This window comes from Ylistrum balloti, unplaced genomic scaffold (genome assembly GCF_031769215.1).
Source record: "Ylistrum balloti isolate Yb309-2 unplaced genomic scaffold, AGI_CSIRO_Ybal_v1 Utg369812, whole genome shotgun sequence".
Taxonomy (NCBI): domain Eukaryota; kingdom Metazoa; phylum Mollusca; class Bivalvia; order Pectinida; family Pectinidae; genus Ylistrum; species Ylistrum balloti.
In genome coordinates this window covers 1,077,432-1,092,652 of record NW_026781984.1, presented here as the reverse complement: position 1 = coordinate 1,092,652, position 15,221 = coordinate 1,077,432, and the positions used below count along the sequence as shown (strand labels likewise).

The 15,221-nt window shown below is 37.9% G+C and overlaps 1 protein-coding gene across 1 annotated transcript; it reads left to right on the top strand.

The window, feature by feature from the left end:
* Positions 1-6,830: 6,830 nt before the first annotated feature.
* On the top strand, positions 6,831-8,727 carry LOC132544870 (uncharacterized). The gene is made up of 2 exons (XM_060208522.1): positions 6,831-6,874; positions 7,594-8,727. The coding sequence occupies exon 2, from the start codon at positions 7,600-7,602 to the stop codon at positions 8,587-8,589; it is 990 nt and encodes a 329-aa protein (XP_060064505.1). The 5' UTR covers positions 6,831-6,874; positions 7,594-7,599; the 3' UTR covers positions 8,590-8,727.
* Positions 8,728-15,221: the final 6,494 nt, after the last annotated feature.

Genomic DNA, 15,221 nt, shown 5'->3' with positions numbered 1-15,221 from the left:
AACTTACTTTCTTGTGTCTAACATTTGTAAGAATCCAAATCATCCAAACAATTAAGCGTGTTGAAAAGAATTCACAGTAATCTTAGCAAGACGGGGAGCCTCAGTAGTGTTGTTTGCTGTTGTCCTTTCCGCAATTTTAATTATTGTCCCCTGACCTGTGATTTAAATACCACATGGAGAGAGTCTTTCGTTTTATTGAAGACGATTACACCACGCCAATTTTGGAACTTTTAACAAAATCGAATTTGGAAATTTCACGCATAAACAGAATGAAAACCATGGCGTGTGATTTTTTTTTTTAATTATTGCCACTATAACTCCTTTAAACTTTGAAATCTTCTATTTATAGGAATGAAGGACGACAGGAACTTCCAAGAGTTAGAACAACTACGGGGCTAAAAATCTTGTCATTGCGAGCAGCCCGGGAGTGGAACAGTCTGTCTAACCATTTGAGGTCTACGGCACAACTGGGACGGCCTCGTGTTTTAAAATTCTGATGTCTCCAGTGCTCTAGGCTTTTATTACTTTTTACCTGGGTTATTTTAGGGGGTGGGGGAGGATTGTGTCACTGTGTGTTACCTGCTTGATCTGTTTTATGTGTCATAATTTCAAAAAAAAACAAATATAAATTTAAATTGACTTATTTTGCCCCGCATTTGTTTTACATGACCTTTCAGTGATATATTTTTAATAACTGGAATTGTATCAGATACTACTTAAATGGTGAACAATGTACGGGTCGCGGACATCTGAAGTTTTATGTATCAGTCTGAAGTTTTATGTATTGAATGAGGATCCTGTTTCCAGAACACACTGAGTATGTACAGAATTGTGTGGTCGCGTGGCGCAGTTATAACACTCTCGCCTTTCACTTAGACGACCGGAGTTCGATTCCCCGATAGGCCGTGAAAATGACTTGCATCACCTGCCTGGTATCCTGGGTAATCTCCTTGACTACGTGTTCCGGGTTTTCTGTCTTAGTAATACCCCAGGCATGCGTCTGTCCAGGTCAATACGAGTGTTTAGCAATATAATATAACTTGTTTCTCAGCGGTTGTAAAGTAAATAACGTATAGAGTAAATAGTAAACATATCGCCAATATATTGTTAGAACCTTTACAGTTGATAATCGTCGAATATCCGTTCGTCAGTCAGTCAGTCCGACGAATAAACCGTTCATATCACTGCCCAGATATGAATGGCTACAGACAAGATAACGGAATGTCCTCACCGAACACACATTAATTCATGATTGTTTCAGACATCCTAGATGGCAACCAGGGGCCATTTCAAATTTTTGCATAAATTTTGTTAGATTAATCTTTTCAATCGTCTTTAACGCTCCAGCAGGACCAAGGGTTAGATTAAATTGAATATTATATATACACACACATAGGTGTCATAATATGGCCTTTTTATGTTGGATGTGCTTGCGAACTTCACTTTTCTTAATATTAATGTATGATGTTACACGTTTGTGCTCATGTATGCTCATGTGTGCGAATATGTTTTTTCCCAACACTGCGTGGTGTCTTATTGCCGTTGTGAAATCACACACCGTTACCGACGAAGTGCGCACGATGTGTACACGATCAATTCACGTTGTGCGCGTGAGAGGAGAACTAGACGAAATAAGTTATCACACATTTGTATCATTCTATCGCGGTTCATATAAATCTAGACATGACATAAAGATAAGTGCGAGATAGGGTTTATTTATTTTCTAAATATTGAAGAGTACAATGAAGTATATTTCCTTGTTAAGCTAATAATGTATAAGAATGAAGTTAAATACACTCGCCATTTAAAGTGTTTTGTTCACAAAGTGCCACGCGTGACCGGCCTAAGTAAGCGGATACTTATTATATAATACATTATATATGTAAACGTTAAATGGACGCCTCTTTTTGTCTCTTCAATGAATAATCTAAAATACCATACCGTCAAAAAGAAATCTTATCTGTAGTAGTTCGGTGTTGCTGTCTTTGTGTAAATAAAAATATATACCCAGGTGAATATTAAATGTTGTGTTTGTTACACGGGCGACTCGGTTGGTACGGATCCGGACTTGTCGCGTATATTTCATTTTCGGCGCCTATTTTTACCAAACCGCACAAAATGTGCGATCCTATCGCACAGTAGTGCGCATGATACTGTATAGTGCTAGTGAGCGCACGATGTATGCACGACTTTTTGGTGCGTTGTACATTATCACAAATGTATGTCTGATGTTCGACATGTTTAGCTTTTTCTGCCTGGAGGAAAATCTTTCGTGGCATCGTCATAGATGAAGGTCGTTTAGAAAACACTGATTAAATGTTCTGAAAATATACTTCCACATTTTACAGTTATACATCTAAATATGAGTGTGTACGACAACACCTATTTAAAAATGAGTATGTACAATATGATTTGTCCATTTAGGTACTATTTAAAAGTCTGTGTGAAGGTTTAAACTATAAATAGAGGCATGCAGACTTATATCAACCGAGTCAACATTGTAAACGGCAAATCCAAACCATACTTCTAATGCAAGACATCATCGTGTTTCAGTGAAAAGTGTGTTCACTACCCTGGTGAATCCCGTGAGTTGAAATTAATTGATCGAGTAGCACTGAAAAACATTTAATTAGACACTATCCGAGGACTTCCAAGGGATTCCGAGTGACGACAGTGTTGACTGAGGTACACGGGTAAGGGGAGTTTGTGGCGGAGACGGAAAACCTGTCAACCAACCTACCAACAGTTGTCGTACCTCCTATTGGCAGAGACGTCCGGATTGAAACTGTCCTCAACCAGTAACATAATTGTGCTATAGAAATATCAGTCTTGGTGAGTATTTGTGCATTACGGTTAATTTACTACATTTGTGTCAGCAGTCGGTTAAAAAGGACAGCCTAGGAGCCACTGTAGTTTCACGGATGGTTTGGTGCCATATGTTATACACTGAACGCGTCACCGGTGAATTAACCAGGCCCGTGTCGGGTACAGGACGATCCCGTAATATGTGCAAACTTTTCACACATGGCCGTCGGAGTTTCACACATGTGGGACAGCTTCCTGCTTTTATTGGGGGACAAAATGTTCACCTACTTTTTAAGTAGTGACAGCTCAGTATACCTGGCATTTTGTAAGGTTACTGTGTCAGATAATATTTGATCCTGACGTAAAAAGACTTTCGCTATATTACTGGACTTTCCCTGATCTGTCAAGTGGAAGCGATGATATAGTGACAGACTTCCATTATGAACCAAATCACAAGGTGAACGAAGGTTTACTTTTAAGGTGTCAGGAGTCTTGGTTAGAACTTTATGATTATCTTTAATAGATGTCATTTTTACGCTGCCTTCCTGATGTTCCTGTAGTTTCATTTCGATTAAATCGATTTGTGACCTCAGCCGGCAGTCATGCGGTTACCCAGTTTTATCCCTGTGTGTTACTTTATGATCACAGGAATGATTATTGTGTTTATTTGGGGAAACCTGTGTTATTAAATAACTCCAGGTATAATGACGGTTCATGGTCATCATAAAGTACTCTGGGTGCGTTAGTAGCAAATATGGCGCCATCAGCAATGCTTGAGAGCACAAGACACTAAGTTAAGGTCAGGCCAAATTCACACATTGAGATGAAAAGGCGCACTCCCTAATGGATGAAAAAGCACTGAAAGTTGTTGTTTTTCTATCAAGAATAAATAAGATATATTTCTATTCAATATCTGCTTTAATACATTTTAATTTAATCAGTATAGTGACGTTTACAAGGCAGTTCAATGACGACATCGTAGGTAGACAGTATACCGTCAGGGGAGATAACTCTACTTTATGGTTGTTGTGTAAGAATGATCGAATCACACGATGGACACAAAAATACCGACGCACTTTAGAGGTTTCTGAAGCGTTTACTGCTTAACTATTGTATAAAGCTGGTTTTAAGAAAGAAAAAATGCAGCTGTCGCAAATGCTGTGGCAGCGGAGCAAATCAACATTAGCAGTTGAGAAGATGACCGACCTGACGGACAGGAATACCTGTAGGGACCAGGGGTTCCAGTTGGAGATGAATGGTGTGGCAACATTAGAACTTCCTCCACAAAGCCGGACAAGGGATTGTCTGGAGTCTCCAATATAGACATTACACTTGACACTCATGCCAAGGGTCAATTCCTGGTGAATGGTCAGGTTATGTTGTATACCATCCAGGTATGCATAGCAGTTCTCTTGGGTGCCCACAAAGCACTCGTGACAATTTGACCCAACCCATCCAGTCAGGAAGTCATTTTGATCAGAGAAGTCATCAAGTTGATCCTTTCACGCTATGGTCGCCTTGACAACAGACGGAAAACTGTTTAGTTATTTTTAGGGACGTTGTCTCCTGACATTTCTATCACCTTTTTGGCAAGGGATAGCATAGATGTGTCGAGGTTTAGAGCAACAGTTACAGGTCTGGATGTGCGCGATTCAGCTAACTCATTGTGGGACTACAGCAACATTTTCTTGTTGGGTGTTCATCAAGTGAGCTTTAAATCAGACAGGAAAACGATACGGACTTGAAATTCGTCTGGAATATTTGCTAGACATTTGAGATCAAGGCAAGTTGTACATGATCTCTATAGAAGCTTAGTGCTACTGGTAGAGCGGATGAACAGTTAGGGTCGGGGTTGCACCTGGGCATTTGTCTGGCTTTACGTCCATTTTGTAGTACTTGTGCCCATTTCAACGGACCTGACTGCTAGAGGTTTTACTTCAAATACTCCACCATCTTTTGGAAACTGATATCTGTAGACTTCAGAATTCATTCAAGCACTGGATGGTCAGGTGGTGCAGTGGTAACGCACTCGCCTTTCACCTAGCCGTCCTGGGTTCGACTGACTCATTGCGCGCGAAGTTTACAACTCGGAATTCGATCTGGATACAGGAGATTCTAAAGCATCGCATTACCCGCAGTAAGAGAATTCATTCATAAGGTTAGGAGGAGTGTTGTGTCTTGGGTTTCACTTCGAGGGAAAAGAGCTGATCAATTCTTACTCGAATTGGTGAACCTGCGAAATTATTACAAGGGTGCGTATTCAAAGCTGTCCCCATTTTTGGCCGGGTTGCACATAGTGCAAATCCGGGTTACAGAATGAAGAATGGCGGGCGGGCGGGCGGGTGTTGAAAAGGGATACCAGTTTTGTAGAATCAACTCCTAGAGTTTTTGACGTATAAGCTTGAAACTTTGTATGGTGATGATATATATGTTTAAGCCTTTTATGTGCACCTCTTATTATGGATTCATTCCGGACATTTTTCAGGCTTTGGAACTTTGTCATTTTCCGCAGTTTGGCAGGAAAAAGTACAAGGTTTGTAGAACCAACTTCTCCTAGAGTTTTTGACGTAGCAGCTTGAAACTTTGTAGGATGTTTATATATATGTTGAAGATGTGCACCTATTTGTTTAGGATTCGTTCTGGACTTTTTTCTTGATTTTTCGGGCTTTGGAACTTACTCATTTTCAACAGTGTGGGGTGGAAAATCGAAGATGGCAGCATTTGTCTCTCATTGGTTGTGATGTTGTTTTGAGCGTGATAGCCTCTCATTGGTTGAAACGTTGTTTTGAGCACGATATATAACATTGCACTCATCCCGAAACCCGGCCAATAGTGGCTTTGTCCCATTTTTTAAATAGTTAGAGATAATTACAAGCACATTCTACATGACAAAATATACACAATGCTTTGTTCACATCAAGGTGGTTTGTCCAACAACTATTTAAGCAAATATGTTTTTCTCAATTTTGGTCATTTCTAGTCCATGATTACAAACGAAGCTCCGGCTACATGTCGCCTTACAACGCTAGCTCTAGACTTGTCGACAAAGTTTACTAAAAGTTTCAAGGAACATCATCTATTAAATGCCATCATACACTTTCCAAAATTCAACGGTGTTTTCTTTTATCCATTTGATACATCGTGTAAGCAACTAGCTCTAGAGGACTGAGTGCAATGACGTATCACTGAAAACGAAGCCTAAACATACACTTCCGGGTTTAAAACACTGTCTGAAATTGGTTGCCATTTAAATCATGATAAAGTCGTCATAGCAACATCAACGTTTTTTTCATAAAAGATCGAAAATTATTTAACAATTTTAGTCAAGTCATAGAATCAAGACCTTGTCGCACCGTAAAGTGTGCATGAAACTTGGAAAGGATGGACACCAGAAGGCACCTCGATGGTAGAAGATCTGACATTCATTTACATTCCAGCAGACAAGACGCATAATACACGTAACATGTGCGTTGATGTATTTTGCAAATTAACAGCACCAGCTACTCCATGAAATAATTTTAAATCACGTTTTGTCCCTTTTGTGGGAGCAGACATGTAATTCGTTTTATGAAGAAATTATGCACTATCAGGTTAGTCCGGGCGATGGTTATAGATAGTAACAGTGTCTAACAAGTGTGTTATCAAATGTAGTCTGCTCAATATTCATTTCAGCCAGTAAAATCCTTTACCTCGGCTGCCATCTTGGAAAAGTTGATACGCCAATACTTTCTTGTAAGTTGATGACACTTTGACAATGGTTTGTATGCTCAATTCCTCTTAGTTTATATCAGTTGCGGGCGATTAATGCTTATGAAAGAAATTATAGATACAATATATAACGTGACAAGATTTATATCTTAATATTCTGCGCGGAGAGATTTTGACCCTTGACCCCAACCTTTGACCACATGCATAGTTATAATCATATTCGGCCATTCTGCCGACGTATTTTAACTACGCTAAGTAAATAAGTAAGAAGTTGATACAAGCTCCGTTGTGATAACCCTGTCCCCGTAGAGTGACCACATCCTGTACACTGGTACGTTTTATCCGCCGACAACGATAAACAGTAAGTATGGACCATATACAGGGTATAGTAGTCAGAACTGTTATATATCGCATATTCACCATAATTCAGTGTTACTCCTACAGTTCTAGGGGGGTTCACCATGGTAATATTCCTATTGTACTTCACTAAGGTGAACCTTTAGTCTACACCTGTAGTGGATAGCGTGGTTAATTATGATGAAGACGCCAGCTTATACTTGTAACACCATGGATTAGTCTTTTAATTTTACACCACGCTGAAGATTGTACACGTTGTGGATAACTATACAGTAGTTCGCCATGGTGAAGTTTTTTTCTTATCTGAAAAAGATATCACTTGCATTGTTTATTGATAGCCTTTGTGTGGCTCAGCGTGGTGATAACACGGATGTAGTTCATGATAGTGATAACCTTTGTGTAGTTCACCGTGGGGAAAACCCTAACGTAGTTCATGATGGAGATAACCCTAACGTAGTTCATGATGGAGATAACCCTAACGTAGTTCATGATGGTGATAACCCTAGTGTAGTTCACCGTGGTGATGACCCTAGTGTGGTTCACCATGGCGATAACCTGATAACCTTAGTGTGGCTCACCTTAAGCCGACGCCCTGTAGCATTGATTCTATGTTAATTATGAGTCACTTTTACTTTCTTATTGTAATCTTACAAAAAGAGGAAAATATATAGAAAAATCATCAAATATTAGCTTTCTATTGAATGTGTTTATTGTGTATCACAGAGAAAAATGGCCGAGAAGTATCAGTTACCTGTGATCGATTTGGCGAAAGCGAAAACCAACAGACAGGAATTAGCCGAGATTGTCGTGGATGCCCTTGAAAACACTGGCTTTCTGTTTATTGACAATGCTGAAGGTATTGACTTTGATAAATTGTACATGTGTTGTCAATGGTTCTTTACACAACCAGACGAAACAAAAAGAGGTTTGCTTAGGAAATTTTGGAATTCCGAAAACTCCAACATTTATCGCGGATATTTTCCTGTGGGGAAAGATGAGCCCAGTAGAAAGGAAGGGTTTGAGTTTGGAAAAGACATCGATCCGAATGATCCCGAGGTTGCACCCGGGAACTGGTTCTATGAACCATCAGTATGGCCGAAAGAAGATGGCAGCTTTCCTTTCAAAGCATTCCTATTGGACACCTACGAGGCCATGCACCTTGTGTCTCTAGAGATTTTAAAACTTGCGTCAATCGGTCTAGGAATCGACGAGATGTCTTTTGATGATATGTTTTCTAAACGGCCATGCTCCACTTTTCGTTTAATCCACTATCCACCTTGGGAAGGCAATCCCCCAACAAATGCTCGCATCGAAGATGGGAAAGTTGTGACGACCCCCGATCACACAGACTCTAACTTTCTAACACTCCTGACTACATTTCAATTCAAAGGTTTAGAGGTTCTCACTACAGAAGGAAAGTGGGCGGAGATTGAGCCCCGTCCAAAGACTCTCATCATGAACATAGGGGATGTCTTTTCGCGCATGATGGGTAGTCGCTTCAAAGCAACACGACATCGGGTAATCGATATCGGAATTGATCGATTTTCCGTTCCGTTTTTCCTGGAGCCACAATATGAGGGTGATATTGGTGTGAACTTCATGACCAAGGCCACTGGAGAGGGGGAGGAACATATTGCAGAGAAATACGGTCCATGGGCAATCTACCAAATGAAGCATTTAAAGAAGTATTTTGAGTACAGAACATTGCCTGAATTTTGACTTATTTAATAACCAGACTGTCCTCAGTGTGAGATGTTTGATTATATAAGGACATCACCAGACTGTCCTCAGTGTGTGAGATATTTGATTATATAAGGACATCACCAGACTGTCCTCAGTGTGTGAGATATTTGATTATATAAGGACATCACCAGACTGTCCTCAGTGTGTGAGATATTTGATTATATAAGGACATCACCAGACTGTCCTCAGTGTGTTAGATATTTGATTATATAAGGACATCACCAGACTGTCCTCAGTGTGAGATGACTGTCCTCAGTGTGAGATATTTGATATATAAGGACATCACCAGACTGTCCTCAGTGTGTGAGATATTTGATTATATAAGGACATCACCAGACTGTCCTCAGTGTGAGATGTTTGATTATATAAGGACATCACCAGACTGTCCTCAGTGAGAGATGTTTGATTATATAAGGACATCACCAGACTGTCCTCAGTGTGTGAGATATTTGATTATATAAGGACATCACCAGACTGTCCTCAGTGTGAGATGTTTGATTATATAAGGACATCACCAGACTGTCCTCAGTGTGAGATGACTGTCCTCAGTGTGAGATATTTGATATATAAGGACATCACCAGACTGTCCTCAGTGTGTGAGATATTTGATTATATAAGGACATCACCAGACTGTCCTCAGTGTGAGATGTTTGATTATATAAGGACATCACCAGACTGTCCTCAGTGAGAGATGTTTGATTATATAAGGACATCACCAGACTGTCCTCAGTGTGTGAGATATTTGATTATATAAGGACATCACCAGACTGTCCTCAGTGTGAGATGTTTGATTATATAAGGACATCACCAGACTGTCCTCAGTGTGTGAGATATTTGATTATATAAGGACATCACCAGACTGTCCTCAGTGTGAGATGTTTGATTATATAAGGACATCACCAGACTGTCCTCAGTGAGAGATGTTTGATTATATAAGGACATCACCAGACTGTCCTCAGTGTGTGAGATATTTGATTATATAAGGACATCACCAGACTGTCCCTAGTGTGAGATATTTGATATATAAGGACATCACCAGACTGTCCTCAGTGTGAGATATTTGATTATATAAGGACATCACCAGACTGTCCTCAGTGTGTTAGATATTTGATTATATAAGGACATCATCAGACTGTCCTCAGTGTGTGAGATGTTTGATTATATAAGGACATCATCAGACTGTCCTCAGTGTGTGAGATATTTGATTATATAAGGACATCACCAGACTGTCCTCAGTGTGAGATGTTTGATTATATAAGGACATCACCAGACTGTCCTCAGTGTGAGATGTTTGATTATATAAGGACATCACCAGACTGTCCTCAGTGTGTGAGATATTTGATATATAAGGACATCACCAGACTGTCCTCAGTGTGAGATGTTTGATTATATAAGGACATCACCAGACTGTCCTCAGTGTGAGATATTTGATATATAAGGACATTACCAGACTGTCCTCAGTGTGAGATGTTTGATTATATAAGGACATCTCCAGACTGTCCTCAGTGTGAGATGTTTGATTATATAAGGACATCACCAGACTGTCCTCAGTGTGAGATATTTGATATACAAGGACATCACCAGACTGTCCTCAGTGTGTGAGATATTTGATTATACAAGGACATTACCAGACTGTCCTCAGTGTGAGATATTTGATATATAAGGACATCACCAGACTGTCCTCAGTGTGAGATATTTGATATATAAGGACATCACCAGACTGTCCTCAGTGTGAGATATTTGATATATAAGGACATTACCAGATCAACATGTTACCTACAGTAGATTGTAGTTTGTATGTTAATGGGCACAATAATTTGATGTTTGTATAAAAATAAACAGTAAATTGTAGTTTGTTAAACAATAAACACAAAGTGATTTGTAGTTTGTATAACAATAGACACACAGTAATCTGTAGTTTTGATACTAATTAACACACAGTAATATGTAGTTTTGATACTTATTAACACACAGTAATCTGTAGTTTTGATACTTATTAACACACAGTAATCTGTAGTTTTGATATTAATTAACACACAGTAATCTGTAGTTTTGATACTAATTAATACACAGTAATCTGTAGTTTTGATACCAATTAACACACAGTAATCAGTAGTTTAGATACTAATTAACACACAGTAATCTGTAGTTTGTATAACTAAGAACACACAGTAATCTGTAGTTTTGATACTAATTAATACACAGTAATCTGTAGTTTTGATACCAATTAACACACAGTAATCAGTAGTTTAGATACTAATTAACACACAGTAATCTGTAGTTTGTATAACTAAGAACACACAGTAAGCTGTAGTTTTGATACTAATTAACACACAGTAATCTGTAGTTTGTATAACTAAGAACACACAGTAAGCTGTAGTTTTGATACTAATTAACACACAGTAATCTGTAGTTTTGATATTAATTAACACACAGTAATCTGTAGTTTTGATACTAATTAATACACAGTAATCTGTAGTTTTGATATTAATTAACACACAGTAATCTGTAGTTTTGATATTAATTAACACACAGTAATCTGTAGTTTTGATACTAATTAATACACAGTAATCTGTAGTTTTGATACCAATTAACACACAGTAATCAGTAGTTTAGATACTAATTAACACACAGTAATCTGTAGTTTGTATAACTAAGAACACACAGTAATCTGTAGTTTTGATACTAATTAATACACAGTAATCTGTAGTTTTGATACCAATTAACACACAGTAATCAGTAGTTTAGATACTAATTAACACACAGTAATCTGTAGTTTGTATAACTAAGAACACACAGTAAGCTGTAGTTTTGATACTAATTAACACACAGTAATCTGTAGTTTGTATAACTAAGAACACACAGTAAGCTGTAGTTTTGATACTAATTAACACACAGTAATCTGTAGTTTGTATAACTAAGAACACACAGTAAGCTGTAGTTTTGATACTAATTAACACAGTAATCGGTAGTTTGTATAACTAAGAACACACAGTAATCTGTAGTTTTGATACTAATTAACACACAGTAATCTGTAGTTTGTATAACTAAGAACACACAGTAAGCTGTTGTTTTGATACTAATTAACACAGTAATCTGTAGTTTGTATAACTAAGAACACACAGTATCAAAAGATACACTAATTAAAAGCAATGTTTTCCTGTGGATATCTACATGCTGAAAATCATTATAGTAATCTCAATTAAATTCATAATTAGTAGCAAAGATATGTATAAACAACACTCATGAATTTAAATTCTCATTGGACAGATATAGTTCACAAACTAGGTACACCACTCGTACTAGACTGTGATATATTATGTGCTTGTCTGACTTCATCTCAATCTGAAATATGAACAGATGTTTAATTAGAAGCTGCTCACGTAGTCCCTGGTTGTACCAGACAGTACAGACAGAGTTTAAACTGTTTATTGAAAACAGATTGTTAGATCACGTTACGTCTGGACAGGGAATATATAGGTACGGTGTTTTGTGAAATTTTCACCCAGCTTTCGATCATATATATGTGACATAAATATCGGTTCGAATGTTTTTATTCACAACCAATAATTAGACAAAAAGACAAAACAAACATACATACTTTCAATAACTTCCGAAACGAACTCGCCCAGTCACAAACGTGAAAGATTCACAATCTCGTTTTCTGCTTTGTCAACTTAGCAGGCTTCTATATGGCGACGGAATCATGTTTGCTATAGGTATCACGCTAAACATAAACAGCAGAGAGTGCCGAACAGCTCGCGCTGATGTCCAGCAATAGAGTGAACAAAGTGAGAGAAAGAGAGAGAGAGAGAGAGAGGGGGGGGGGGAGAGAGAGAGAGGAGAGAGAGAGAGGGGGAGAGAGAGAGGGAGAGAGAGAGAGAGAAAAAGAGGTGACAGTGGCGCATGAAGTTGTCAAAAAGTGAATTTCTTCAGAAACTAATCATGTCCAAATTTTGTGAGAAATTACCAAAATTAGTCGAGCATTGACAAAATATTTATCGTATCAATATGCCATTGCCGAAATATTTGCGCGGAAAGACAGAACATCGATAATCCGTATGTTACAAACCACACATTTTTTTTACGCAATGAGAAGGCTGTGTTCTATTCAGAAAATTCTGTGTTTCCTTTGATATCCACGGACCTGTTTCCCAGTTATTAAATTTCATTGATCCTGATAATACTGCTAAAAACACTTATTTTATTAGAACATTTCATTTTTCCACCCTGTGCACCACCATACCTCATTCTAAACTGAAGCAATGCCTATGTTCTCGTTATGAACGCTTTCTTCTCCACGAATGGTGAACGGCGGTATAAATACATGATTTGAAGTATAATGAAACGAAGAACGAAATCATAAAAACGATCGAGTTTCTAGTTGACAACATCTTTGTCGAATTTGGTGGTAAGATCTTCCAACAGACTACTGACATATATCTATGGGAACTAACCGTGCCCCTGTTCTGACTGACTTGTCTTCGTTTTCAAACCAAGCTTAAGTTTTTGAAGAGCTTATCAAATCAAGTCACAAAGACCTCGCAAATTCGTCTAATTTCTCCTTCATATATATCGACAATGTCTTGCCTTTAAATAACAAGAAATTTACTGATCACGTCCATCGTGTATATCCACCAGAATTGAAAACCAATCGACCCTTCTACATCAGCTGCTTATCTCGACCTTTTCCTACAACGGAACCAACATGGATATCTTTCCGCCAAGCTATATTTGATATATGTCATGATTTCAATTTCCCTATTGTGAATATCCCTTTTCTTTGTGCGATATAAAGTTGGACGTGTTTGATGCTCGTTTTGACAAAGTTGGTTCCGTTGTTTCATTTGAGAACGTGACATTACTTACTTTGATCGACTAAAAATAACATAGCGGGTGTCGTCGATGAAGCAGAAAACGCTTACTCTCCCGGAACATTTGGTCTTATTCTTGTCCTTTTCCAGGAGGTTCCGTGTAAACCTTTCTTTTGTCCATATTTTGCCCAAGTTTTACGGAATTTGACCTTGGATTATGATTTATGATTATGTTGAAATGTTGGTATTTTCTGGTTGTTTTTTGCGTCATCAAATGTTCGATTTGTTTTCTTTTCTTAAAACTGCTACTCCATTCAATGACTTTCGTTGTTGATAATATATTCAAACCTTCAAGACATTTTCATATGACAGAAGGTTTGTTTAAATACTGGCGCCCGAGATCGGAGACCTACATTTGTATTTAAAGAGTCATTGTAATGACTAGTAAAAGGTGGAAAGTTCAAAATGTTTGTTACTTCAGTTTGAAATACAATTATGTTTATATTGGTTTAGGAGAATATTGAGAAATGTTACGAAATATAATATGAAATAGGCACTGCCTAAAAGTCAGCGCAACTTATCAATAAGATACACGTTTTAAACAGCATGATTCATGGCTGCACTGAGCGTGTTTTGTTGATTTTAACAAGACACCCGCCGACATAGCCGCATTTACCAATGTGTTACGTTATCATCGTCTTCGTGAAGGTCGGGTGGCGCAGTGGTAACAATCTACGTCATCCACCTAGCCGTCCGGGGTTCGATTCCCTGAACGGATAGAGGCTTTCTGCAACTTCCTGCAACAGTTAAAATCCTCGCGCACTTACAACGACAATGATAAGTATCATTTGAAATAAATGAAGTTTCTATATCATAGAAATATCATGCACATACAACATGAAGGCAGACAAAGAAGAACAAAACAGATACCTTGGAAATAAAAAAGAGAGAGCGGAGCTGGAAAAAAAGGAAGAAAAGTGGAATACAAAGTGTAAAGGGATTTTGAAGAGTGGCTGTAATTAGTTACCAGTAGTAGGGAAGGGAGATAACTGATGACTTATGCACGACGAACATGTCAGAGACTGGACACTGATGTAATGGATACTACAACTATATGAATTATGCTGTATTTTATCATTGCACACTTAAGTTTATAGGAATAATTATCTTTATAAACAGTCTGTATTATTCTGTTATTTTTTTTCCATTTTCTTCCCTTCGTACACAAATTTAGATTGATAATTATTCATCATATTTAATCTTTAATTATTTTTTAATGACCAAAATGTCTCCAGGTCAAGATATTTAGCTTGTCGCACCCTTTAAGGGGGAAAATTAATGTATATTGAATTGGATATTCTCGGTCCTCTTTCAAGGCAGATCAATAACTGTACATTCTGGTCTTCTCTGTATACAGAAATGGTGAACACTACAGACTATGAGCCAAAACACAGACAAATCCTAAATAAATATGCAGCTTTTGCTTATAAACCACTATACCTATATTATCCATGTATATATTATACGTATTGAACGTTCAAAAACACTTATATTGTCTGTGTACATTGTATCTGTCTTTAACCTGGGACCGAGAATCTGCAGGCTGCCATAACTTATCAACACATGTGAATTTATTACTTTATATAGGTATATTTTAACTATTTTCGAGCTAACTCCAATAAGCTTATGCATAAGGGATTCATCTAATTCCCATCTGTCTTTTTTCTGGCAAGCTTTTGTAAAAGCAATTTTTTCGGAACCGTTTGAAAAGAATCAAGATATTTTGCTTACACG